Below are 26,010 nucleotides of genomic sequence, written 5' to 3'. Positions count from 1 at the left end.
CCGCACAGCGCTGCCCGGTCCCCTCCCGCTCCCCCGCATAGCGCTCCCCGGTCCTCTCCCCCGCAGAGCGCTGCCCGGTCCCCTCCCGCTCCCCCGCAGAGCGCTGCCCGGTCCCCTCCCCCTCCCCGTTAGATCGCTGCCCGGTCCCCTCCCTCCCTCGCTCCCTCCCTCCCCGCCCCCCCGCCGAGCGCTCACGTGGGGCCGCAGCCCGTCGAATGAGTCGGTGCGACGTGTGTCGGCGGCGGGGTCTGGCGGCGGGAGCCTTCCGGGCTGGGCGGCTCTGGCGGCCAGGCGTGCGGGGCGCCCCGGCACCGACCCCGACACCGCCTCCGCACCATGCGCCTCCCGGCCGGGCTCCCGCCCCTGCTCCCGCTCCTGCTCCCGCTCCTGCTGCCCCTGCTCCTGCTGCTCCCGCCGCCCGTCCCGGCGGCGCCCGCCCCCGCGCCCTCCCCCGAGCAGGGCTTCCCGCAGCTCGGGCCCCCCGAGCCGCCCGCACCCAACGCCACCGGGGGCCGCCCGCCGCCCGCCGCCTCCAACGGCACCGACGCCCTGCTCACCCGCATCTCCGGCCTGCTGCGGGACCTGCCCACCCTCAAGGCGGCCGTCATCGGGGCCTGCGCCTTCACCTCCTTCCTCATCGCCTGCCTGCTGCTCCGGGTCTTCAGGTACGGCCCTTTCGGTCCGTAGTATCTACTGAACGCTTACTGTGAGCAGAGCACTGCACTAAGCGCTTGGGAGAGTATACGGCAACAGTCGGTAGGCACGCTCCCTGCCCACAACGAGTGGCAGTCCCCCCGGCTCCCTCCTCATAGCCTTCCCATTGCACCTGGCTGGCCTGTCCTGGCCTGACCCTGCCTTTGCCAACCCTCCTAAAGCCGCCGGCAGCCGCATCCATCTTCCCTCCCTGCCCCCTTTCATCTCCTTCCTTTTCGCATCTCCTCACCCGCCCCCCGTGGCCTGCCCAGGTGTGCTCGTGGGTGGGCAGAGGGAACCTTACCCGGCAGCTTGGGGGTGCGGGTGCACACCGCAGGAGAAGGATGAAGGGGCCCGGCGGAGGGGGGACTGAGCCGGTTCCCGGGCTCAGGTTAGCCTCTCCCTTCATTTAGTGCCAGGGTGACGTTGGCCAGTGTGTAATCTGTCACTCGGTGGCACTTATTGAGCGCTTACTCTGTGCTGAGCACTAAACTAAGCCCTTGGGAGAGTATAATACAACAGCTGGTAGACATGCTCTCTGCCCACAACGAGGGACGGTCCGTCCCGGCTCCCCCCTCATGCCCTTCACTGGTCGTGCCCCCCCAAGAAGCTTTCACATTGCACCTGGCGATCTGGTCTAGTACCGTGGTTCACACCACTTGAAATTTGGGCATCGATAGCACTAAAAAGTTCTCCCATAAGCTCTTTGCCTGCCCGGGTGGCCTCCAGCTGTTGCCTTTCTTTGTGGGCACCTTGACCACTTTGAGCATTTTATTTCCAACTCCCTGCCCCTCTTCCCCATGTTTGACTGGAAAGCAACATGACATAGTGGGCAGAGCCCGGGCCTGGGAGTCAGAAAGTCATGGGTTCTCAGCTCTGACGCTTGTCTGCCATGTGGCCTTGGGCATGTCACTTCACTTCTCTGGACCTCAGCGATCTCATCTGTAAAATGGGGGTTGAAACTCTGAGTCCTCTGCAGGACAGGAACTGTGTCCAACCTGCTTTCCTTGTACCCAACCTAGGGTTCAGTACAGTGCCTGGCACATAGTAAGCGCTTAATAAATACCAGAATTATTGTTTAAGCTCTTTGTGCAGTGCTCTTCACACAGTAAGTGGCCAATAAATACGATAGAATGAAAGAATGAATAACAGCCCTTGCTGAGACTACTTCTTTCAGGCTGAGTCCTGCAGCTCCCAGGCGACCTCCATTAAAGGCCTCTGACACTTTTCCTCCTTTATGCCTTGAAGAGCCCCTTAAGGAATTGTAGTTAGTGCCCTGGGGAAGCCAAATCTCACTTTGGGGGAACCATGATCTCAAGTTCAAGAGTTCAGGATCAGGAGACTTGAGTTTTCATCTTCACCCCAGCTGGTTTTCTTCTATGGCCTCCAGTAGATCCCTGGGTGTCTGTTTCCCCACCTTCGAACGGGGATTAAATTATGCCTGGGCCCAATTCCCCTTGCACAAAGTCTATTGTAAAAATTAATGAAGCTAAAAATAATTGCATTTCTGCTCATCCAGGTTGCACAAATCAAGATGTATAAAGCCCTCTCAGTTCCTTGGAGGCAGTTACCATTTAAAGAAAATTACAGTTCCTCAATGTGGTATATAGAGCAGCACTGTCACGCTGTGTGTGTGTGTCTGTGTGTGTACAGTGTCTGGGACATTATGAATTGTCATGTGTCCCATTGAAATAGTGTGGCTCGAAACAAATTAGTCTTATGACACTGCATAGTTCCCCAGAGTCTAAAGGAGATTGGGTTATCCTTCAGCCTCGACTTTGAAGTTTGTCTGGTGAAGGAAGGGGTTGGGAATCAGGTCAGGAGTCACATGCTGTTTATTTGTGTGGCTTTGGGCAAGCTACTGGCCTTCCTGGTGGGTAAAATGGAAATTGGATGTAAGAAGAATGAATTCCTAACTCCAAAAACTAGACTATGAGGTATTAATTTATTGTTACTAGTAGAAGTGCTGAATAAAGAAGAATGAAAAGCCAAGGGAAAATAGAGGTGCTCAAAGTCTAGGATTTTAAGATTCTTCAGAAGTAGCGAAGAAAATTGAAGTGTGAATGACTTGAAAAGCTTTATGCCTGGAAACCTGTGTTTCAATCCTGCTCCGTCACTTGCTTCTGTGTGACCCAGGGCAAGCCACTTCCTTTCACTGTGCCTCAGTTTCTTTGTCAGTAAAATGGGGATTAAATACCTGTTCTTCCTCCTGCTTAGTTTGAGCCCCATGAGGAATAGGGACTGTGTCAGAGCGCCTCAGATTGTATGTATCCTGTGCTTAGCGCAGTGTTTGTCACGTAGTGTTTATCATTACTATTAGGTTGAGTTTTAGGTCAAAAAAAGCTCTACCAACAACCTAAGATTGAACTTTTTTTTTTTTTAAAGGTGCATTAACCACTTCGCAGTTCCTGTTCCTCCGTTCCTGCATTCCCCCAGCAGAGCACTGTTGGCAGAAAGCTGCCTATCAAATCAGGCTTTTGCCCCTTCAGTTCACCCCACTTGTTACAACTCTGGTCTTTCTCCCACTCAGCAACATTATTTATCCTCCCTCCCTCATTCATTCATTCAATCAATCATATTTATTGAGTGCTTACCATGTGCAGAGCACTGTACTAAGTGCTTGGGAGAGTACAGTACAATAACAGACACATTCCCTGCCCACAACTAGCTTACAGTTTAGAGACAGGAGAGACAGAGGTTAACACAAATTACAGCTATGTACCCAAGTGCAATGGGGTTGCCCATTGTTGGGTAGGGATTGTCTCTATTTATTGCTGTATTGTACTTTCCAAGCTCTTAGTACAATGCTTTGCACATAGTACGCTCTCAAATATAATTGAATGAATGAATGAATGGGAAGGGGGAAGAACAAAGGGAGCAAGTCAGGGTGACACAAAAGGGAGTGCGAGAAACGAGGGGCAGGCCTCCTTGAGGAGAAATGCCTTTGATAAGGCTTTGAAGTAAGAGAGAGTAATTGTCTGTTGGATTTGAGGAGGGATGGTGTTCCAGTCCAGAGGCAGGACATGGCCAAGGGGTCAGCTCCCTTATCACCCATTGCTCCATGCCAATTCTTCCAATTAGTCAATCAATGACATTCATTGAACATTTACTATGTGCAGAGCTCTGTACTGATTGCTTGGGAAAGTGCAGTACAACACAGTTGGCAGATACCTTCCCTGACCACAAGGAGTTTACAGTCTAGAGGGGCAGATAGACATTATAAGAAATTATGGATAGATACAGAAATGATGTGGAATGATTATCAAGTGCATGAGAGTTACATATCCCGGGGCATAGGTAGGAAAGGAGGACTTAGTTGGGGAAAGCCTCTTCCAGACCCTGACCTCCTTCCTAAAGCTCCTTTTGCCCTGGTCTCCACCCCTCTTTCTCCTCGTGATCTCACCAACTACTTCACTGATAAAAATTGAAAGCATCAGATGTGAGCTCCCCAAAGTTCTCTGTCACTACCTCAATTCCCCACAACCCAACATCCCCTCTCTTTTCTTTCTATCCCACCTGCATTCAAAATCTATCATTCAGTCAGTGGTATCTGAGTGCTTACTGCATACAGGGCACTGTACAAAGTGTTTGGGAGAGTACAGTGGAGTTGGGAGATGTGAACCCTGCCCTTAAGCAGCTTACAGTTGAGTGGGAGAGACAGATATTAAAAGAATTTACAGACAGTCCAGTTCTACCTGTGCCTGTGACCCCATTTCCCTCAATTTCTAAAAGCGTTTGCTTCTACTGTTGTACACTTCTTAACTTCTGCCTTCAAACACTCTTTCTGGTAGCTCTTGTCTTCAAACCTTCTGAAGTCTTTTCTATACTAAACAAAGGTTTCTTTGAATCCCCCCCATACCTTCCATCAATTGCTCTTTTCCCCACTCCCATTCTTATTCAGATTCCCTAAATGGGGATTAATATTGTGAGCCCCATGTGGGACAGGGGCTGTATCCAACCTAATTACCTTCTACCTTCCCCAGCACTTTGTACAGTGGCTGGCACATAGTAAGTGCTTAGTAAATAGCTTTCCCCAAAAAATGAAAAGTGTTCTCTTGGGATAGGAGGGGGCCCAGTGTATTGTTTTGGCATAGCAAACAATTGGTAAGCCAACTAATTCTTCTCCTCTCTCAAACCCTTTGAATTTGAGTCAGGCTGTAAATGACTGGTGGAACCCAAAGAGGAGATCGCCAACTGCCCTGCATCTGTCCACATTAGAAGGGTATTAGCCACAGCTTCCCTCTCAGTCTATAAAGGGAGGGACTACTTTCAAGAAATTCACTTCTTGTTTCCTGGTGCTTCTGCCTGTCTCATTGTCACAAGGCCAGGGAAGAGCCGTTGCCAGAAACTCATGTCAGACAGAACTTAAAACTGCTGTCTCCCGGGAAGCAGGAAGCACAGGGGGAAACAATATTCATTTTAGGCTGGAGAACCAGTGGTTGGAGTGACTTACCTCTCAGGGGTAGTTGATCCAAAGAGACCTAAGTGGGTGACATAAAAAAAAAAAAAAGAGGCCAAAGAAATTGCCCGTGTCTCCTAGGAAGTTGGGTGCAAACCCTGCTGGATGTAGGGCAGGGATCGGGTTTATCCCTTAGTTCAGTGCTTTGCACACAGTCAGCACTCAAGTGCCATTGGTTGATCTTGCTCAGGTTTGCTCCTCCCGAGCATCCACTCAGTTGTTGAAAAGAGATTCAGCGAGGCCTGATTCTGAAAGCCTGTGAGATATGGGGTGACAAGGCTGGGATGAGGGGATTTGCCCCATTCACTCCTGCCTATCTGAATTTATACAGTCTTCAAAACATAGGAGAATTGAGCTCATTATTTTTCAAGAATTTGTAAGTGAATAGAGGCTAGAGTTTGCTTTCATCCCGACTTCAGGGCTTAGTTTTTGTCAGTCTCTCAAATATTCCGATCGGGCCTCTTTTCTCCTAGCCTTCTCCTGGTAGTTGCCAATGGCCTCCTGGTGAGAGATTGTTCTGAAATCTTTTCATAACCCAAAGGGGAATTTTCTTTTATGGCAATTGAACAAAACAGTTCTGGGCCATCTAATGTTTCTTTTTTTGTGCTTGGATCAATGGAAGAGCCATAGGAAGAGGCAGTCCATGTTTCTTTTGTGCTGGAGGCCCAGGCAAACCCAAGAGCTTCATTCAGTTGCTATTCTGGTTCACATTTAAAGGAAGCCGACAGTAAAGCAGTTCTCTAGGACAAAACTTCCACTTTCCAGTTGTTCCTAGTGGTTGTAGGGCTAATGTAAATGGTTCCCAGACACATATGGGATTGCCTCCTATTTCCCTGTCTTGTCTCAACCAACACCCTCTCAGCCACCCTCCCTAAAAAAAAAAGGTGGCACCAAATGATCCTGTATGTGATTGACAGGCCTCCTCAACTCTTCATAGGAATGGAAGGTTGGTGAAGCAAGGCTAACAGCCTGGTCCCTTCTTCTCCGAACCTGATATATGGCCACCCAATTAATGGGTGTTTTTGAACCCCTTGAAATGCAGAAATCCCTTTTCAAGTTCTGGGGCAAGTGCAAGAGAATTACTATTAAAATGTCCTGATTTTTCTGGCCATCAGATAGACAGAGCACTGTCAAAATGTTAGAACGAATTTGTTTGACAACTCAGCGTGGCTTAATGGAAAGAGCATGGGCTTGGGAGTCAGAGGTCGTGGGTTCTAATCCCAACTCTTCCACTTGTCAGCTGTGTGGCTTTGGGCAAGTCACTTAACTTCTCTGTGCCTGTTACATCATCTGTAAAATGGGGATAGAAGACTGTGAGCCCCACGTGGGACAACTTGATCACCTTGTGTCTACCCCAGTGCTTAGAACAGTGCTTGGCACATAGTAAGCACTTAACAAAAACTATCATTATTAATATTATTGAAAGGACTCTAAGCTGGATATTCAATAGTTTTTAAAAATATTTAGTTCATTTGAGGCTATTATTGGGGGTGAGTTGATTATGCACGTACACCATCCCCTGTGACAGTCATACCTCTTAGTCGCCTCTTTGAAATATAAACAATCTCTTAATCTGAGATTGTTTATATCTGTGCTGTGTCTACAGTAAGAGTAACAATGCTTAGTGTTTTTGGTTTTTTTCCTCTACAGGTTTTCAAATTCTGAAAGCTTTTATCTCTTTGAGTACTGGACACCTTCAGCGTGTCAGATAACTTGACTGGAATTTTGTGTTCTCGTTTTGTGGATCACAGATAATTGCTAGCTAGGGAGTTAGCATATGCAACTCAAAGTTCCTTTTTTGAAGAGCAGAGAATCTATCTTATAATATACTTTGTCCCTGAGAGACTTTGTTTAGTATGGCTTTAAAACTCAGATAATAGAGTCTTTTGAGATTTAAGGTCCTCAAAGGCTTATGCTAATGCAGGAGATGACAGGATTCCCTATTTCCTTTAAAAGTGTCTAAAAATTATAAACCAAAGGGTGGAACAATCTAACAAGTTTTCATATTGTCAGAGATGGCAAAATAGATTGAGCATAAATTTGGATTTCAGTGGCAGGAGGAGACCGAGACTGCTCTCTCTAAGGTCACCCATGACCTCCTTCTTGCCAAATCTAATGGCTCCTACTCCATTCTAATCCTCCTTGACCTCTCTGCTGCCTTTGACACTGTAGACCATCCCCTCCTCCTCCATACCTTATCTCACCTTGGCTTCACGGACTCCGTCCTCTCCTGGTTCTCCTCTTACCTCTCTGGCCGGTCATTCTCGGTCTCCTTCGCTGGAGCCTCCTCCCCCTCCCATCCTTTAACTGTTGGAGTTCCTCAAAGGTCAGTTCTTGGCCCTCTTCTGTTCTCCATTTACACTCACTCCCTCGGTGAACTCATTCGCTCTCACGGCTTTGACTACCATCTCTACGCAGATGACACGCAGATCTACATCTCCGCCCCGTCCTCTCTCCCTCCCTTCAGGCTCGCATCTCCTCCTGCCTCCGGGACGTCTCCACCTGGATGTCGGCCCGCCACCTAAAACTCAACATGAGCAAGACTGAGCTCCTCATCTTCCCTCCCAAACCCGGTCCTCTCCCAGACTTCTCTATCACCGTGGATGGCACGACCATCCTTCCCGTCTCTCGGGCCCGCAATCTCGGTGTCATCTTTGACTCGTCTCTCTCGTTCACCCCACACATCCTATCCGTTACCGAGACATGCCGGTTTCACCTTTACAATATCGCCAAGATCCGCCCTTTCCTCTCCACCCAAACGGCTACCTTACTGCTACGGGCTCTCATTATATCCTGGCTAGACTATTGTGTCAGCCTTCTCTCTGACCTCCCTTCCTCCTCTCTCGCCCCGCTCCAGTCTATTCTTCACTCTGCTGCCCGGCTCATCTTCCTGCAGAAACCATCTGGGCATGTCACTCCCCATCTTAAACAACTCCAGTGGTTGCCTATCAACCTCCGCTCCAAACAACAAAAACTCCTCACTCTAGGCTTCAAGGTTCTACATCGCCTTGCCCCTTCCTACCTCTCCTCCCTTCTCTCTTTCTACCGCCCACCCCGCACGCTCCGCTCCTCTGCCGCCCACCACCTCACCGTTCCTCGGTCTCGCCTATCCCGCTGTCGACCCCTGGGCCACGTCCTCCCGCGGTCCTGCAACGCCCTCCCTCCTCACCTCCTCCAGGTTAATTCTTTTCCCCTCTTCAAAACCCTACTTAAAACTCACCTCCTCCAAGAGGCCTTCCCAGACTGAGCTCCTCTTCTCCCTCTACTCCCTCTACCACCCCCCCTTTACCTCTCCGCAGCTAAACCCTCTTTTCCCCCTTTCCCTCTGCTCCTCCACCTCTCCCTTCCCATCCCCACAGCACTGTACTAGTCCCCTCAACTGTATATATTTCCATTAACCTATTTATTTTGTTAATGAATTGTACATTGCCTTGATTCTATTTAGTTGCCATTGTTTTTACGAGATGTTCTTCCCCTTGACTCTATTTATTGCCATCATTCTCGTCTGTCCGTCTCCCCCGATTAGACCGTAAGCCCGTCAAATGGCAAGGACTGTCTCTATCTGTTGCTGACTTGTTCATTCCAAGCGCTTAGTACAGTGCTCTGCACATAGCGCTCAATAAATACTATTGAATGAATGAATGAGAAGGCTAGCCAAAAGATAATCCTTAAGTTAAAACTTTAAAAGATTTGCTTAAATGCACACTTCAGTTTTTTTAATTGAACAATTTGGTTCCACCTAGGCTGTTGGCAGAGAGTTCTGAAATCTCACTGAATGGAACACATTTAATTGCCACACTTCTACCGTGTCCTGGAAATTGGTACAGCTGGCATTCAGTGAACAGAAGGCGTGGCGTGGCAACAAAGCCGTCACCAAAACAAACCAGTGCAAAATCAGTGGCTGCCGAGCTCCTTCACATACAGTACCCAATGGCTCTTTTCAGAGCCACACACAAATTTTTTTTTTAATAGTATTTTTTCAGGGCTTACTACATGCCTGGCACTCTTCTAAGCACTGGCGTAGCTACAAAGTAATCAGGTTAGACACAGTCCATGACCTTCGTGGGGCTCACGGTCTTAATCTCCATTTTACAGATGAGGTAACTGAGGCACAGAGAAGTTAGGTGATGCGCCCAAGATCACACAGCAGACATGTGGTAGAGCCTTCTACCATTCAGTTGTATGCATTAAGAGTTTACCATGTGCAGAGCACTATACTAAGCACGTGGGAAAGTACAATACAATAATAAACAGTGACAATCCCTGCCCATAAGGAGCTCACAGGCTAAAGGTAGGGGAGACAGACATCAGTACAAATAGACATCAGTACAAATAAATAGAATTACAGTCCTTCTGACTCCTAGGCCTGTACTCTGTCCACTAGGCCACCCTGCTTCTCACTAGGCCATGCTACTTCTAGACTGGAAGCTTGTGGTAGACAGGGAACATGTCTATCAACTCTGTTGAACTGATTTCTCCCAAGCCCTTAGTACAGTGCTCTGCATACAGTAAGTACTCAATAAATATCGATGATGATTTTGTATACAGGGGTTGGGAAAAGTGATAGGCCCCTCTCACAACTAGCCCATTTTCTTACTGCTCCCCTAAAAGGGATGAGAGATGTGTGACAGGGCCAGAAGAGAGGAAGGGGTAAAAATGTCTATCTGCCACAGGTTCCCATTTAGCCTTCTTCGTAAGAATCCCTACATCACCTCTGCGACCTGTCTTTCAACCCACCGTTGGAATATACAGGTAGTGATTCTTTCAGCCCCAAAGATTGATACCAGCTATTTCCGCTTCTTTTGAACCATCATCAGTGGTACTTATTGAGGACTTCCTGAGAGCAGAGCAATGTACTAAGTACTTGGGAGAGGACACTATAACTGAGTTGGTAGACACATTCCCTGCCCACCGTTCCCTGCCTACCATTATTTCCTTGTCATTGGTGTTACCAAACCATAAAACTCAATGCTAGCGGTGGCTAAATGTGTCCCCAGCCTTCTATAAACACACTTAAGAGCTGGAGAAACTTGTCCTGAGGAATTTTCTGTTACACTCAGGCACGTGACAGCTCTGACTAATTGTTCAAATTCAGAGCTGTGCAGATCCGGTTGGTTGTCAGAGTGACTAAGAAAGAGAGGCTCAGGCAAGCTTCATTGTCATTTCTTTAAGGAATGGTGGAGTGGGACATGGAGGGTGATGCAATCTTTTAAAGAAAATGCGGCAACACATACACAACAATTTCGGAATTGAACAGTTAGTGTTGCTTGGCTTTTGTTATACTCCAAGCGCCCTAGGGCAAGGATCTTTACTGCACCGAGCACTTTGTGGGCACTCGAATATTAAACGGCAACCATATGCTGCTTCTTTAAAATAGTGTTTTTATGAGCAGTCTGTTAAATGTGGTAACTTTTAAGAGGCTTGTGTCTGGGGGAGTCTGTAATTTTGCAGCAAAAATTAGCATCCTTTTCCTGACCTGAAGGCAAGCCTAGAATATTCAAGGCAACCCATGTCGGTGTCTGTGAGGTGGTTTCTAGCTTTTTGAGAGTGAGTGAAAAATTTTGGAAGCATGAAGGTTTTCTCTGCATCTGTTTGCAAGGTTACATGAAGATTATGCCAACAGGCCATCCAGTGGACATTTTCCAAAGGATCTGATTGTTATCATTAATGTGTAATACAATAATTACATTAATGTATCATACATATAATAATAATCATAATAATTATGGTTATTTGTAAACCATTAGCATTTATTGAATGCTTACTGTGTGCATAGCTTTGTACTAAATGCTTGGGAGAGTTAACACAGCAGACTTTGGTAGACATGTTTCCTCTTCACAAATAACTTCAAGTGCCTACTCTATGCCAAGTAATTTACTAAGTGCTGAGGTAGATACAGATAATGTGGTCAGACGCAGTTCCTGGCCCATCTGAGGCTCAGTGGGAGGGGAAATGGGTATGTATTTGCCATTTTATAGGAGGAAATTGAGGCACAGGTCACTTGCCCCGAGTCCACAACAGGGAAGTGGTGGAGCGAGGGCTAATTAGAACCCTGGTCGCTGAGGGGGATTTTCCTCCAGGACTTCCTTTCCCTGGGAAGAGCAGCCCTAAGATTGAAAATTGGAAATGTGCAGGTAAAGGGAAATATAAGCAACTCCTAATGATTCTTGAATGTACCCTAATGGTACATACTGAAAGAATCATATCAAACCAACTATCTCTCAAAAGTTGATGAGTTAAATTTTTAAATTCCCTTCTTGTTATGTTTTCATTGGAAACCTCAGCATAACATTACCGTGGGGTTTTATGTTGGACTGAAAAATAGCTTTTTTTCCTCAAAATAATAGCAGCAGCTGCTTAAGTGAATCTGGCTTCAGTAACAAAAATATTTCTTAAGCATTACATCTAGTTTCTCTGCTTCAGGATGCATTTTACTAAGTATCGGGGTAATATAGATCTCCCTTTTATAGTTCTTTCAATCGCTTGGTGTTTCTGTATGTATTTAAACCATTCAAAATTCAGAAAGTACTAGGAGTGATTTGTGGTAGTGTGTGCTTTTAGGGGAGCAGAACACTCTAGAGGACTCACTCCAGGACCCTTGGGAAAGGTGTTGGGAGTGGGATGCATAGGTTGTCAGTGATTAATTCACAGCAATAAAACAAAACCAAAAAAATACATCTGGTATGGGTTTTTTCCTTCTGTGGCTTTTTTTTAAGCATCTTCCAATCAGTGTTAAAAGTTTAGTACTTCTGTAATTCTCTGTTCCAGAAAGTAAACAACAAATGCTGAAAACCCAATAGAGCAATCAGACAATCATTGGTATTTGTTGAGTGTGTACTGTATGCAGACCACTGTACTAATCTCATGGAAGAGTAAAATACAACGGAGTTGGTAGACATGTTCCCTGCCCACAAGGATCTTACCATCTAGAGGATGGTTGATTGCCTGGTATTCCCAATAGATTCCTCTTCTCCCATTCCCTTCTGTATTGCCCAGACTTGCTCCCTTTGTTCTCCCCTCCCCCGCCTCCCCCCAATCCAGACCCATAGCACTTGTGTACATATCTATAATTTATTTTTATCAATGTCTATCTCTCCCCTCTTTAAACTATAAGCTCACTGTGGACAGGGAATGTGTCTGCTTATAGTCGTATCGTATTCTCTCAAGTGCTTAGTTCTCTGCACACAGTAAACACTCAATAAATACGATTTAATGATTGATGAATGAAAATGGAAGGATAGGCAGGAAAGAAAGCTATATTGGTGAGCCACCATATTTTAGGTTTTGAAACCTAATTCTTTTCCCAGCAGAGGAGGGGTTAGCGATGCTAGTGTCCCTGGATGAGAAGTCCTCCTCATCATTACTTTGTCAGAATGAACACATGGGGGTGGGGTTCAGACTCAACGCATGGTCATTAACAGCTCAGTAGCTAACAGGCTGAAATTGTTGAGTCGGGTCCCAAAGAGACTGGACCCAGGAAGGAGGACCTAATTGATGGAATCGAGAGGGATACCAGGAAGTGCCCCCTCCCTACAACTGAGAAGTCCAGTGTGGTTCTCAACTTAGGTGGAGTGGGTATGTGACCTTTTTGTGATTTCTTGGAAGTAAATTCTTGGAGGTTTTTCCCCGTTGCTAGAGCAGTGGAGTAGGTAGTCCCTCTGCCATAAGCTTCTTGTGGTCAGGGAATGTATCTACCAACTGTGTTGCATTGTATGCTGCCAAGCGCTTAGTTCAGTGTTCTCCACATAGTATTCAATAAAGACCACTGATTGATTGCTGTCAAATAATTGTTACAGTGCTGTTAAGAGCATATGATCTTCACGTTTACTGATGACATTATTTGGGCTGAGTTGCTAGCAGTAGGTATGGCAGAAATTGAATTAAACTGCTTTTCAACTTACATAAATCACACAAAAATCAGGATGGAAGCCAATAGGGAAAAGGGTGGATGGAAATTAAAAAAACTTCCAGAGAAAGATCTAAGGGTCTGAGTTGACCAGGAGCACCAAAGTTGTTTTCTCATTAAAAAACCAGCATGACTCTGGGAAGTATCGGCAGCAGTAGGAATTGTGTGACTTAAAGAGCAGCATTTCTGCCATGCTCTAAACTGGTCAGATCCTTATTAGGGTACTGGGTCTATATCTGGCTATTGCACTCTTAAAAAAAAAAAAAAAGAGAGAGAAACTGGAGAGGGTACAGAGGAGGTCGGTTGAATGCCGCTTAATGGCTTGGGAAGCAGGCTTCATAAGTAAAGGCTAGAAGAATTGGAGCTTACCCTAGAGAAATACAGGCGAAGGGATGATAGTGCTGCAGTCTCTGAATCAATAATATTTATTGAGTGCTTACTGATGTGCAGAGCAAGGTATTAAGCACTTGGGCAAGTAAACTGCAACAGAGTTGGTAGACACAGTCTCTGTCCTCAAGGAGTTTAGGGTGTCTGCAGGGGGAGACAGACATTAAAATAGATCAGGAATAGGGGACTAAACAAAGGCATATGTGTGTATGTATACTCACACACATATTGTATGTCCAAATTGCTTGCATAGGTAATCAGTCTTAATTTGGCATGTATTTAGCTCTGCCTATATCTTCTCTATCCTCTATTTCACCACCCCATTATGCATGAGAGGGGAAGGGAACCTGGGAATTATTGTGCAAACTTCCCAAGGGCAAGGGAGATCAATCAATCAGTTATATTTATTGAGTGCTAACTGTGTGCAGACTACTTGACTAAGCACTTGCTCTCCTGGGTTTCTTCTCTCTGTTAAAGGCTCAGTTTCCCAGCCTCTTTGCCTGGAGCCGGGGCAGTTGCGCCCGCCATGGGGTGGGGGGTGGGGAACCACAGATTTCCCTGGGGTCCCAGACCCTGGTTGTCCCCGAGAGCTACCCTGAGTATGACACAAGGAGGGGGACAAAACTCTTCCCAAGAGTAGTCCCAAGTCCAAGACTATCATCATGCCAAAGGAAAGAAGACCTTATATGCAATTATTGGGAGTGGTAGGAAAATAAAGATACCCATTGAAATAGCAAAAATGAGCCAAGATGGAAAGGTTAAATAAATAGATCAAACAGATTGATCCATCCTCAGAGATCTTGAAGGAGAGTGCAGCAGGGGGCTGGTCCTGATGAATCCTCAGTCCAAGTTTTGATGATTTCAAGTGCAGCTTCTTACTATTTGCCCCAGGCCAAGTGCTGAAACACTTTACTAATAGTCTGCTTCCGGTTTGATGAAATCTGGCTTGAATCTAGTTATGAGGAAACTGAAGAATGGGGCCAAGGAGCCTATTAATGACTTGTTCCATTTTGAACCCGGGTAGTATTTTTTTCAACTGTCTTTTGTTATTGATTTTAGTCACAGGCTAAAATGGTTAGTAAGAGGAGTAAAATTGTGTCCCTGAATGATCTCTTTAGAGTCTTCAAAGCTTTCCCTTGCGCTGTGTGGCCTTGCGACCAGCAGGTGAACATGACTTCGGGGAAATTCCTGTATATTTGTGGTATCATCTTTGAACTTCCAAAGGCTTTGCTTTTACCCCATGCTTAATACTCTTGTTGTAGACAAAGTTGCATTAATCAATGGCTTAAACTAATCGACTTAAAAATTCTGTATTGGATTTAGTCTAGCTCAGATTTGCTCGATAACAACCAAAGCTTGGATTATTGATGGAGTTGCTTTGTGGGGCCTCTTTCCAGATTGGTGGATCCAGATATAGATGTAAATCCCCAAACTCTCCTTATATATCTGTAAAAATCCATGTCATTCTGTTTGTTTGTAAACACTAACCTAGCTAGCATTTGTAAGAAACTTTGCAGTAATAATAAACTCCCCTGGCACCGATGATCACCTCGGGAAGGAAGTGTTTTGGATCGTCTTGTTGGAAACAGCTGTGGGGAGAGAGGAAGAAGGTTTTATGCATCTGTGTGTGTTAAAATGGAAAAATACTTTGTTTCATTTAAAACTTCGGATCTGGGCTTTGTTATTTTTATAAAAAAAGAAAACCAGAATTTGCTTAGAGCACTTCAGATATTTTTAGTTTTGTAAGAAAGTGAGTAGGTGAAGTAGATTCTGCCTTATTTCTGCCTGTGATTGAACCACATCTGGTGTTCCAAGAGCTGATCTTGTGTGATTTAAAACAAAGAATGCTTAATATATAAACCTGAGTATATGTCCCTCCTGGGCCCACCTCAGTTTAGTTTGTGGGGACATGGAGAAGTGAATTTTTAGTTGGGGATGGGAGATAAAATAGCTAAAGCACTGTTCTTAAGTCTACGAATCTTAATGGATGGTGACTAGGATATCCCGGGAATTGTGTTTTGGGTGTGGGAAAAGGAAAAATTGCACTTTTTAGACATGGGCCCCCTTGGTTTTTTATATAAAAAGTCCACTCTAAGTATTTAATAATAATAATTTTGGTATTAAGTGCTTACTATGTGCCAGGCACTGTACTAAGCACTGGGGTGGATACAAGCAAATCAGGTTGGACACAGTCCCTGTCCCATGTGGGGCTCACAGTCTCAATTCCTGTTTTACAGATGAGGAAACTGAGACCCAGAGAAGGGAAAGCAGCTTGCAAAAGGTCACACAGCAGACAAGTGGCAGAACCGGGATAAGAACCCATGACCTTCTGACTCCCAGGCCCATGCTCTAGCCACTATGCCATGCTGCTTCCCTAGCAGTGATATCTCAGCTGTCTTTCCTTATTTTGGACTCCCATGTACAAACACATCTCACTTCTAATGGAGATTTGCCCGCTTCTGGGTTGGGTGGAGGGAGGGGAAGAGCTTTAGAAATGTTCCAATTTCAGTTCATAGTCAGGAATCAAGAAATGAGTTAAATGATTAGATCTGGGGAACAAAGAGGAAGCTATTTAGGTGATGTGGGGAGGGAGGAAGTTCTAAGGAAAGGAGATAGAAATTTCCTTCAAGATTGTTGGAATGGCTTGTAGGGTTATAATGAAAACCTTTCAAGATCATGATCCTGATTCTAATGAGAAGCAGCAACACCTAGTGGACAGAGCACAGGGTTGGGACTCAGAAGGTTGTGGGTTCTAGTGCCGGCTCTGCCACTTGACTGCTGTGTGGCCATGGGCAAATCACTTAACTTCTCTGTGCTTGTTACCTCATTTGTGAAATGGGGATTAAGACTATGAGCCCCATGTGGGACAGGTGCTGTGTCCAACCTGATTGATTTGTGTGTACCCCAGTGCTTAGTACAGTGTCTGGCACATAGTATGCACTTAAAAAGTACCATAAATAGTACTAGCCAAAATCAGTCACTGGAGAATAGGCTTGGGAAGGGCACGGGCCTAGGAGTCAGAAGACCTGGGTTTTAATCCCCAGCTCCACCATCTGTCTGTGGAGTGACCTTGGACAAGTCACTTCACTTCTCTGAGCCGTGGTTACCTCATCTGTAAAATGGGGATTAAGACTGTGAACCTCGTGAGGGACATGGACTGTGTTCAACCTGATTAGTTTGTATCTATCCTAGGGCTCAGTACAGTACCTGGCACATCGTAAGCTCTTAAATAACATTAAAGAAAAAACTGTACAGTACTCGTCTGGGGGCTGCAGAACAAGTAACTCTGCCTTTTTTTTCCTGTTCATATTTCTTATTGTTTCTGTTGCACCCAACTTTTACCACTGCTACTAGTAATAGTGATATTTTTTTAAAGTGCTTACTATGTGTCAAGCACTGTACTAAGCACTGGGTTAGATACAGGATAATCAAGTCAGGCTCAATCCCTGTCCCACATGGGGCTCACAGTCAAAGGGGAATGGGTAGTTAATTGCCATTTTACAGCTGAGGTGGCTGACCATAGAGAAGTGAAGTGATATGCCCACGGTCACACAACAGGCAAGTAGTGGAGCCGGGATTAGAACCCAGGTGCACCGATTCCCAGGCCTGTGCTCTTTTCAATAGGCCATGCTGCTCATCACATTTCACATCCAGCCTGTAGACCTCGCTCCTCATGTACTGGGTTTTCTTAGGAGAAGGAAGTAGAAAAACAGTGGATGTTGTATAGTATTTTTAGTGATTACAGTTGGGCTCTGTCTGGGGATGTGATAAATGGAATATGGTCGGGGTGCTGACTTTTGGTTTTGAGTGCAGGGTTTAACACATGGCCAGGGTGGCTGAGGAGCAGTGAAGGGAGAAGCAGTGGGGATGGAGCTTTAAGCGGGCAGGGGAAAGGGAAAGAGAAAAGGAAGACGTGGTGGAGGGGGAGAAGGGGAATGGGAAAGAGAAGCAGCCTGGCCTACTGGATTAGAGTAAAGGACTGAGTGTCAGAAGCCCTGGGTTCTAATCCATTCCACCGCTTGCTTGCCCTGTGACCCTGGGCGAGTTACTTAACACCTCTTTGCTTCAGTTTGCTCATCTTTAAAATGGGGATTAAATAAGTGTTCTCCTTCCTCCTTGACTGAACCCTGCGTGGGACAAGGACTGTGTCCTATCTGATTTTTACTCATCATGGCCATGTTTTTTCTACTACTCACTATTTAATCATATTTATTGAGTGCTTACCATCTTGTGAACAGGTAATCACAGTCTCTAGGCCAGCGAGCAATTTGGAAGCCCGTCACCACAGGCTTTAAATGAGCACTTGGGTTCCTGAGCTCTGACCATCTGGTACGCCCCGGGGAATCTCTAAGCTGCCTGGATGAACTGAGCAGAAGTCAGGTGGATGGGTTGCTTGCTGTCAGAGACCCTTGGTCTCTGTATGCCCCACAAGGATGAGGAAAGTGTGGCAGTGCCATCCTCCGTCTCTGCCCCGCCGGTGGGCAAGGAGTAGAGATGAGATGCCTTTTGCATCTTTGAGTGACAGAGCAGGCTAACTTTGGTAGTAATAATAATAATAATAATGTTGGTATTTGTTAAGGGCTTACTATGTTCCAAGCACTGTTCTAAGTGCTGGGGTAGATACAAGGTAATCAGGTTGTTCCACATCGGGCTCCCAGTCTTCATCCCCATTTTACAGATGAGGTAACTGAGGCACAGAGAAGTTAAGTGACTTGCCCCATGTCACACAGCTGAAAATCGGCAGAGCCGGGATTAAAACGCATGACCTCTGACTCTCAAGCCCGTGCTCTTTGCACCAAGCCACACTGTTTTGCCCTGTCAGGGCAGAACCATGGAAGCCTTCGCCTCCTTTATCCATGTGGAGTTGGCACCTATGGGTTTGGGGAAGGAGGAGGGAAGTAAGAGCAGGATGGGATCTGGGGCTACAGAACCTCTTTTATGTTTATTTTGACATCTGATTGTGCTCCATCGGTAGCCCTCCATCTATTCATCCCTCTCCCCTCTTTTAATTGGCTGTCAGTAACTGAAGTCAGGACAGTGTATTTTTAATTTTGAAAGTATAAAAAGATGGATGATCCCTGCTCCCTGCCGGAGTCTTGACTGTATATATGCACAACACATTTTGCTTAAACGCTCCTGGCACTGTATAAAGTCTTTCGATCCAGCTGTATTTTTCAGTTCCTTACCAGGCATTACCTCTAATTGAGCTATCGGTAAGAACTCATCTAGATGTCATTAAAGTTTTCACAAGTCTCAATTTTCCTTTATTAACCCGCACAGCAGTTGAGCAGCATAATTGACTCTTTTTTTGTGAAGTGTGTTCTGTCTGGGAGAGTTGATTGTTGGAAATGTAATTTTTTTCCGTTCGTTACATCAAAATCTGTCTAAAGCATGCATGAAGGTTCTCTCTAATGACCTTTTGTGTAATTTCAGAGTTTAAAATAATCTTAAATAGAGATGGTATGGCTAGAAAGGGCCAACTAGAAAGTTTAAATGCTGGTAAACTTTAGTTGACAAAGTACAAGTCTTAAAAGTCCTATATGGTTATTCTTTTTTTGTTTCCCCTGTGTGTTCAGACACTTGTTCAGCAGATCGTTTTATGGGGTACTGTGACAAGAAAACTAACTGGGAAGAAGAGCAAGAGTTAGCCCAAAGGTTTGAGAGACTCCACCTATCCTTAGAATTCCAATCAAGTCATCAAGGATTCTTGATGACTACACCAATAGTAGATGATTCAGACTCTTTTCTCTAAGAGTTCAACAACAGCTCTGCCTGTGAACCTCAGGGTTAATGATGAAAATAGTTTTGAAGTTCCAACAGTCTAGTGAAGACAGTGATTCAAATTTCTTTGTCCACATGAGACTTCAAAAGAGGCATGAAGAGCTGCATGTGACTTTGACTCTGAAAGGCTGAGCAGACACAAATAGTAAGGTATCTCAGCACTCCTGCTGGGCTTTCACCTTTCTCCAGTGCTTTGTACCTTTACTTGCACAAGGTGAAATTTCAAAGTCTGTCTCCCCCATATTGACTTTGTAGCTGGTTTCTGCCACATGGCAGGAGGTGTGTAGGCGAGAGAACTTTGCCTTTGGTATCCATGAAAACTCTCTGAATGGCTATCACCGGGAGTTCTGTCTACCACTGGGAGCTCTGTCTCCCTGCAGAAGTGCAGTTGAGATGGAGATACAGCATGGTTTAGTGGGAAGAGTATGGGTTTGGGAGTCAGAGGACCTGGGTTCTAAACTTGCTCTGTCCCTGGTCTGTGTGTGACCTTGGGCAAGTCACTTAACTTCTCTGACCCTGTTTCCTCATTTGTAAAATAGAGATTAAATTATATTCCCTACTACTTAGCCTGCTTGCCCTGTGTGAGGCACTGATTGTTTGCAGAAATGAAGACAAGCAACTCTTATGGGTCTGCCAGAAACACTATATTATAACATTGATCATTTGAGAGAAGCAGCGTGGCTTAGGGGAAAGAGCACGGCCTTGGGAGTCAGAGGTTGTGGGTTCTAATCCTCGCTCCGCCACTTATCAGCTGTGTGACTTTGGACAAGTCAATTAACTTCTCTCTGCCTCAGTTACCTCATCTGTAAAATGGGGATGAAGACTTGAGCCTCATGTGGGACAACCTAATTACCTTGAATCTACCCCAGCGCTTAGAACAGTGCTTAACAAATACCATTATTATTATTATTTGGACCTCAAAATTAGGAATTTGAAATAAGTATAATAATTCAGCTAGAGTATTTATTCCCTGCTTCCTCTTACTTTCTGTACTGCTGCCAAATTCAAGCAAATGTGGGGCTAAAGTAAAATGCTCTGGGGCCACTAGAGCATTTTTCGTACAACCTCAGTTAGCGAGTGATAATTAAAACATCTTACCACTGTAAATCCACACCCAACTGCCACCTGCCACTTCATCATTTCTGGGCAACCTAAGCATTTGAATATTAATAATATTAATCTTCCCTCAATCTTCCTCCAATCTGTGGTTTCTTTTAAGGTCTGTCTCCCCTAGATTGCAAGCTCCCTGAGAGCTCTGCACACAATAAGCACTTAATAAATACCACTAATTGACTGATTGATGTCCTCTCTCTCCCCCTCTAGATTATAAACTCCTTGTGGGCAGGGACCATGTCTACCAACTCTGTTGTATTGTACTCTTTCAAGCATTTAGTACAGTGATCTGCATGCAGTAAGCGCTCAATCAGCACCACAATGGTGAATAATACATTCCTTTAAATAGCTACATTTTGGTGTGATCACTGAGAGAGGCTTCCTACTCTTTAATCTTGATGGGCCAAGTTTAACAGTATAGGGAATATTAAATCAAAATAGTTTTCATAAACCCTTCCACATACACAGACAACTGAGGAATTATGTAGAAAGCTTCGACTCAGCTTCTAGTTGGCCAGGACTTCAACAGATCCTACTGTTGTAAAAAGTGTAAGCAGAAGTGTGAATGGGGTTTATGGCTCTCTCTCTCAATGGGGTAAGAGAGAAAAAAAGACAAGTCCCAAATAGTTTTTCTTCAGGTTTTGATGTCATTAAGTTTGTTGATTTAGCAACCACTTCTCAGTCAAACCAAAGCCCAAACCCGTTTTCACCCTTTATTAAATAGGGTGGTTTGGAATGCTGGGGGTAATGAGATTTTTCCTTCCCCCTTTCTTTTCAAGGGATGGTGCATCTTTACAGGATTTAGTCTCCAGGACTCAATAATACACTCAAGTCTCGAACACTAGAAGCTTTGCATTTTCCAGATGAGTTGAACAAATATTTGGATGTTCCAAGCTGTAGCAGTCCCTTCCTTCAGTTACTTCCAGTTCTAAAAATACAAAGAAAAAAGTGCATTTTAGGATTTAAGTGAATGCATTAGGATCAAAATAGGAGTATGGTCATCAAAACCTATAATTTTGATTTTACTGAGAACCAGATATTTTTTTTGACTAAACATAATCCGAGTATGCCTCACACCTTATCGTATGGCCAGAGCATGTTGGATCATCCTAAGCAAGAATGAGGCAATGTTTTTCCACTGAGAGTCATTAACAAAAACAAATACATATTTACAAACAGACCCTATAAGCTTCATGTTTATGAGGCACAACAGACTGTGTTTAAAGCCACGCTCAGTCTTAAGGAGAAGCTGATTGTGAGGATGGCAAATAACTGCAAAAGGCTATCACCTACTGAAGAGGCAAGCAGGGAAAGGGTTACTGTTAGACACAACTGAAATTCATAGACATGGCTTAGTCTCAGGGGAAATGACTCTATGTGAGTAATTCTCAAGGTACCAGGGAAGTTGTTGGGGACCCATGAGACCAACCTGGAGTAGAAGATCATTTTTTTGAGTGGGAAAAGAGATGGGGCTTTAGAAAGTAGGGAGGTCACATCAAAAACGATGCCAATTTAAAGACATCCAAATCTGAGAATGTTTTGAGGAACCTTGATAGTCATCAGCGGAAAGATTTCCCTCCCTCCTTCTCTCAAGGGTTTGTTTGGATTTGGACTAGCAAGCACTGGAAATCAGGACTGAGAACTGGAAAAGCCACTTGGAGAAATAGAAAAGAACATGAGCCAGTGTTGTTACCATAGAGGAATACTGGCAATGGGGCTTGGAGAAAACGAAATATTGCAGAGCCTCTTTGGGTATACCCTATTGTGAATTAATCCTGTTATCCTTGTACTCACTGTTACCAACAACACAACCAAGCTCACAAATCATTTACTAAATGTACTATGGGGGTGCAGAGCACTAGATTAGTAGTAGAATGAGCAGTGATAGCATTTATTGAGCAAACCTTGGGTACAGTGCATTGTACTATGCTCTTGGGTTGAGTCTCTGCCCACAAGGAGCTTACACTCTAATAAGAGAAAAAGACATAGTGTATAGAGAGTAATCAGAAGAAAAAAGAATGCATCATTGAAAAGCACATGTATGCATCAGTGCTAAGGAGGGGCATGTTAATGACATTAATCAAAGGTATTTGTTGATTGCTTGTTGAGTGCATGACACTGTACTAAGTGCTTGGGAGAATACAATAACATAGAGTACTAGGGATGGTTGATGGGTTGCTATGATTTGTGATGGGAATTATTCAGAGGAGGCATGTTGAAGGAGGTGAGCTTTCAAGAGGGTTTGGACCATAGAGGACTGTAGTCTAATCGGATTTAGGTGGGAGGGAGTTTAAAGCTGGGAGAACAGTGTAAGTGAGGACAAGGAGGTAGGAGAATTGAGAGTGTGGTACTGTTAGCAGGTTAACTTGCAATTAACGGTGGGGGAAAATGCAAATAAAGCTAGAAGACAAAAATCCCTGCCTCAGTGAGTTTACAATTGAAGGAAATAGAGTGGAAGGGAAAGGTCACAGAGGAAAATTTAATTCTAAAAAATCCCAACAAAGCCTCCAACAACACACCAATAACCCTGCATGAAGACATGTCTTAAAGGATCCCATGAAGGAAGTGCATCTTTATGGACAAAAATCATGCTCGCAGAAGCAGGGTGGCCAAGTCATTCATTCATTCAATAGTATTTATTGAGCGCTTACTATGTGCAGAGCACTGTACTAAGCGCTTGGAATGAACAAGTCGGCAACAGATAGAGACAGTCCCTGCCGTTTGACGGGCTTACAGTCTAATCGGGGGAGACAGGCAGACAAGAGCAATGGCAATAAATAGAGTCAAGGGGAAGAACATCTCATAAAAACAATGGCAACTAAATACAATCAGGGTGATGTACATCTCATTAAACAAAATAAACAAAATAAATAGGGTGGTAAAGATATATACAGTCGATCGGACGAGTACAGTGTTGAGGGGGGGGGATGGGAGAGGGGGAGGAGGAGAGAAAAGGGGGGAGAAGAGGGTTTAGCTGAGGAGAGGTGAAGGGGGGTTGGAGGAAGCAGAGGGAAAAAGGGGGGAGCTCAGTCTGGGAAGGCCTCTTGGAGGAGGTGAGTTTTAAGTAGGGATTTGAAGAGGGGAAGAGAATTAGATTGTCTGAGGTGAGGAGGGAGGGCATTCCAGGACCGCGGGAGGACGTGGCCCAGGGGTCAACAGAGGGATAGGCGAGACCGAGGGACGGTGAGGAGGTGGGCGGCAGAGAAGCGGAGTGTGCGGGGTGGGCAGTAGAAAGAGAGAAGGGAGGAGAGGTAGGAAGGGGCAAGGTGATGGAGAGCCTTGAAGCCTAGAGTGAGGAGTTTTTGTTTGGAGCGGAGGTTGATAGGCACGGGCCTGGGAGTCAGAAGGACCTGGGTTCTAATCCCAGCTCTGCCACTTGTCGGTTGTATAAACTTGGGCAAGTCACTTAACTTCTCTGTGCCTCAGTTACCTCATCTGTAAAATGGGTATTAATCCTGTGAGCCCCATGTGGGACATGGAACCTGATTAGCTTGTATCTACCCAGTGCTTAGAACAGTGACTAGCACATAGTAAGTGCTTAATAAATACCATCATTTATTTATTTGGCACATTCCTCCTTGATATTCTGATAAAAGGTCACAATTTTGCTTACTCAATGACTGCCCAAGCCCTTTAACTTCATAGTCGCAATGTTGGCAGAACGAGGATGGGGCAGAGGGGAAAGGCGAGGTTTAACTTCTGCTGCCCTCCCTGCCAGAGCCAGCCACCCTGCCCGTTCTCCCTTGGGCAGGCAGCCCTGAGCTCCCCGCTTTCACTTTCCCCAGAGGAGCTGAAAGCCACCAGCCTGGGCTTCAGGCTCATGGGGGAGAAGTGTGGAGAGTTAGATGTGGGGGAGCCAGGAGTGAGAGCTGCAGTAAACCACACTTTCACCAGCCAGCCTGCTCTCCGCTACCTCAATGTCGCCTCCAGAAACTCTCTCGCTGGTAGCCAGGTCAGTGGCAACAGAGGCACACTGTGACTGATCAATCCTGCTGCCTCCATTGCCTTACTTGGTACTTTATCAAAAGCGCAGGTTTCTCGGGTTGCCCCCCGGGGTCAAAGGTGAAAAATGACCTTTCCTAGTTAAGGTGATGAGCCCAAGGCCTCAGAATTTCCCTTTTTTCCCAACCTTATAAAATGGTAGGAAGACCCAGCTTTGTCTGTGCCCCTCAAATCCCTAGACTCTCTTTTTCTGAAGTTTTGCCCTTGGCATGGGGTTTCAAGAAGCTTGACCTTCGGGATGCCATATTTTTCAGCTGGTGAAGCTTGAGGCATCAGTGGATTGCAGTGACTAGTTTAAAGTGCAGAAAAACAGAAACACTCCCTGCATTCCTCACTCAAATGTGAACACTGCATATCTCCCTCTAGCCTACCAATCAACTGATAATGGTATTTGTTGAGCACTTACTGTGTATAAAGTGCTGTCCTAAGCTCTTGGGAGAGTATCATTCATCAGAGTTGGTAGACATGTTCCATGCCCACAATAAGTTCATATTCTAAAGACTTTAATGATATGTTACAGGCTGATGACAATATAATTACTATATACTATAATAACATATTGTATGATAGGTAATATAATAATCTATTGTATGATATGTAATAATTACATTATAACATGATCATTATGTTCTTTTAAGTGCTTACTATGTGCCAAGCCCTGTACTAAGCACTGGTGTAGATACAAGATAATCAGGTTGGGCACAATACCTGTTCAGACGTCTCCAACGATTAGTCTCCGTTGATTAAACACCTTTATTATATACCTAGCAAGAAGTCGGTGACCTGTCTTTTTTAGCTTACACCCTGGCAAAAAACTAAGCTTTCAGTAGGAGGTGAGTGAGTGATTCAAAGAAAGTTACGGGGGATGGACATGGGATATTCAGTGTTTGATGACTGCAGTTAGTGTGGTCACTATTTAGAGGAGGGTATGTTCTCTCATGCATTTCTTTCCTTGTTTGTATTCTTTCTTCTTCTAGGTCTGGAAAGAGGATAAAGAAAACCCGGAAATATGACATCATCACTACACCAGCTGAGCGTGTAGAAATGGCCCCTTTAAATGAAGAGGATGATGAGGAGGAAGACTCAACAGTGTTTGATGTCAAATACAGGTACATTTACAGGTACAATACAAATAGTTAAAATGCTTCTTGGATCTGCTAATAGCTTCCTCCCTGGTTTCAATCACTCCATCAGTTGTATTTATTGAGTGCTTACTACATGTGTAGCACTGTACTAAGTTCTTACGATAGAATAGCACAGTAGAGATAGTAGACACAATCCCTGGCTTTAAGGAGCTTACACTCTAGGTGGAGAGACGGACAATAAAGCATATTACAGACATATTAAAATATACTGTGTGTTCTGCAAACAGTAAGCATTCAATAAATACAGTTGATTACAGATAGGGGAAGTAGCAGGGTATCTTGGTTGGAGGGCAATCATCTCCATGTTATGAAAGTCACTCTCAAAAGCACTTTCATTCAATAGTATTTATTGAGCGCTTACTATGTGCAGAGCACTGTACTAAGCGCTTGGAATGTACAAATCGGTAACAGGTAGAGACAGTCCCTGCCCTTTGATGGACTTACAGTCTAATCGGGGGAGATGGACAGACAAGAACAATAGCAATAAATAGAAACAAGCACTGTGTACCTGGTCCAGCCTTTGC

General features: G+C 45.0%; 1 protein-coding gene across 1 annotated transcript in view; it reads left to right on the top strand.

The window, feature by feature from the left end:
- The first annotated feature begins 336 nt into the window (after positions 1-336).
- Positions 337-26,010, top strand: part of FAM174B (family with sequence similarity 174 member B) — a 43,722-nt gene continuing 18,048 nt past the window's right edge. The window contains exons 1-2 of the mRNA XM_029065094.2: positions 337-665; positions 25,319-25,462. Of these exons, the coding sequence (XP_028920927.1) occupies positions 337-665; positions 25,319-25,462 (473 nt within the window). The remainder of the gene's footprint in view (positions 666-25,318; positions 25,463-26,010) is intronic.

This window comes from Ornithorhynchus anatinus, chromosome 5 (genome assembly GCF_004115215.2).
Source record: "Ornithorhynchus anatinus isolate Pmale09 chromosome 5, mOrnAna1.pri.v4, whole genome shotgun sequence".
Taxonomy (NCBI): Eukaryota; Metazoa; Chordata; class Mammalia; order Monotremata; family Ornithorhynchidae; genus Ornithorhynchus; species Ornithorhynchus anatinus.
This window is presented reverse-complemented; position numbering and strand designations above follow the sequence as displayed.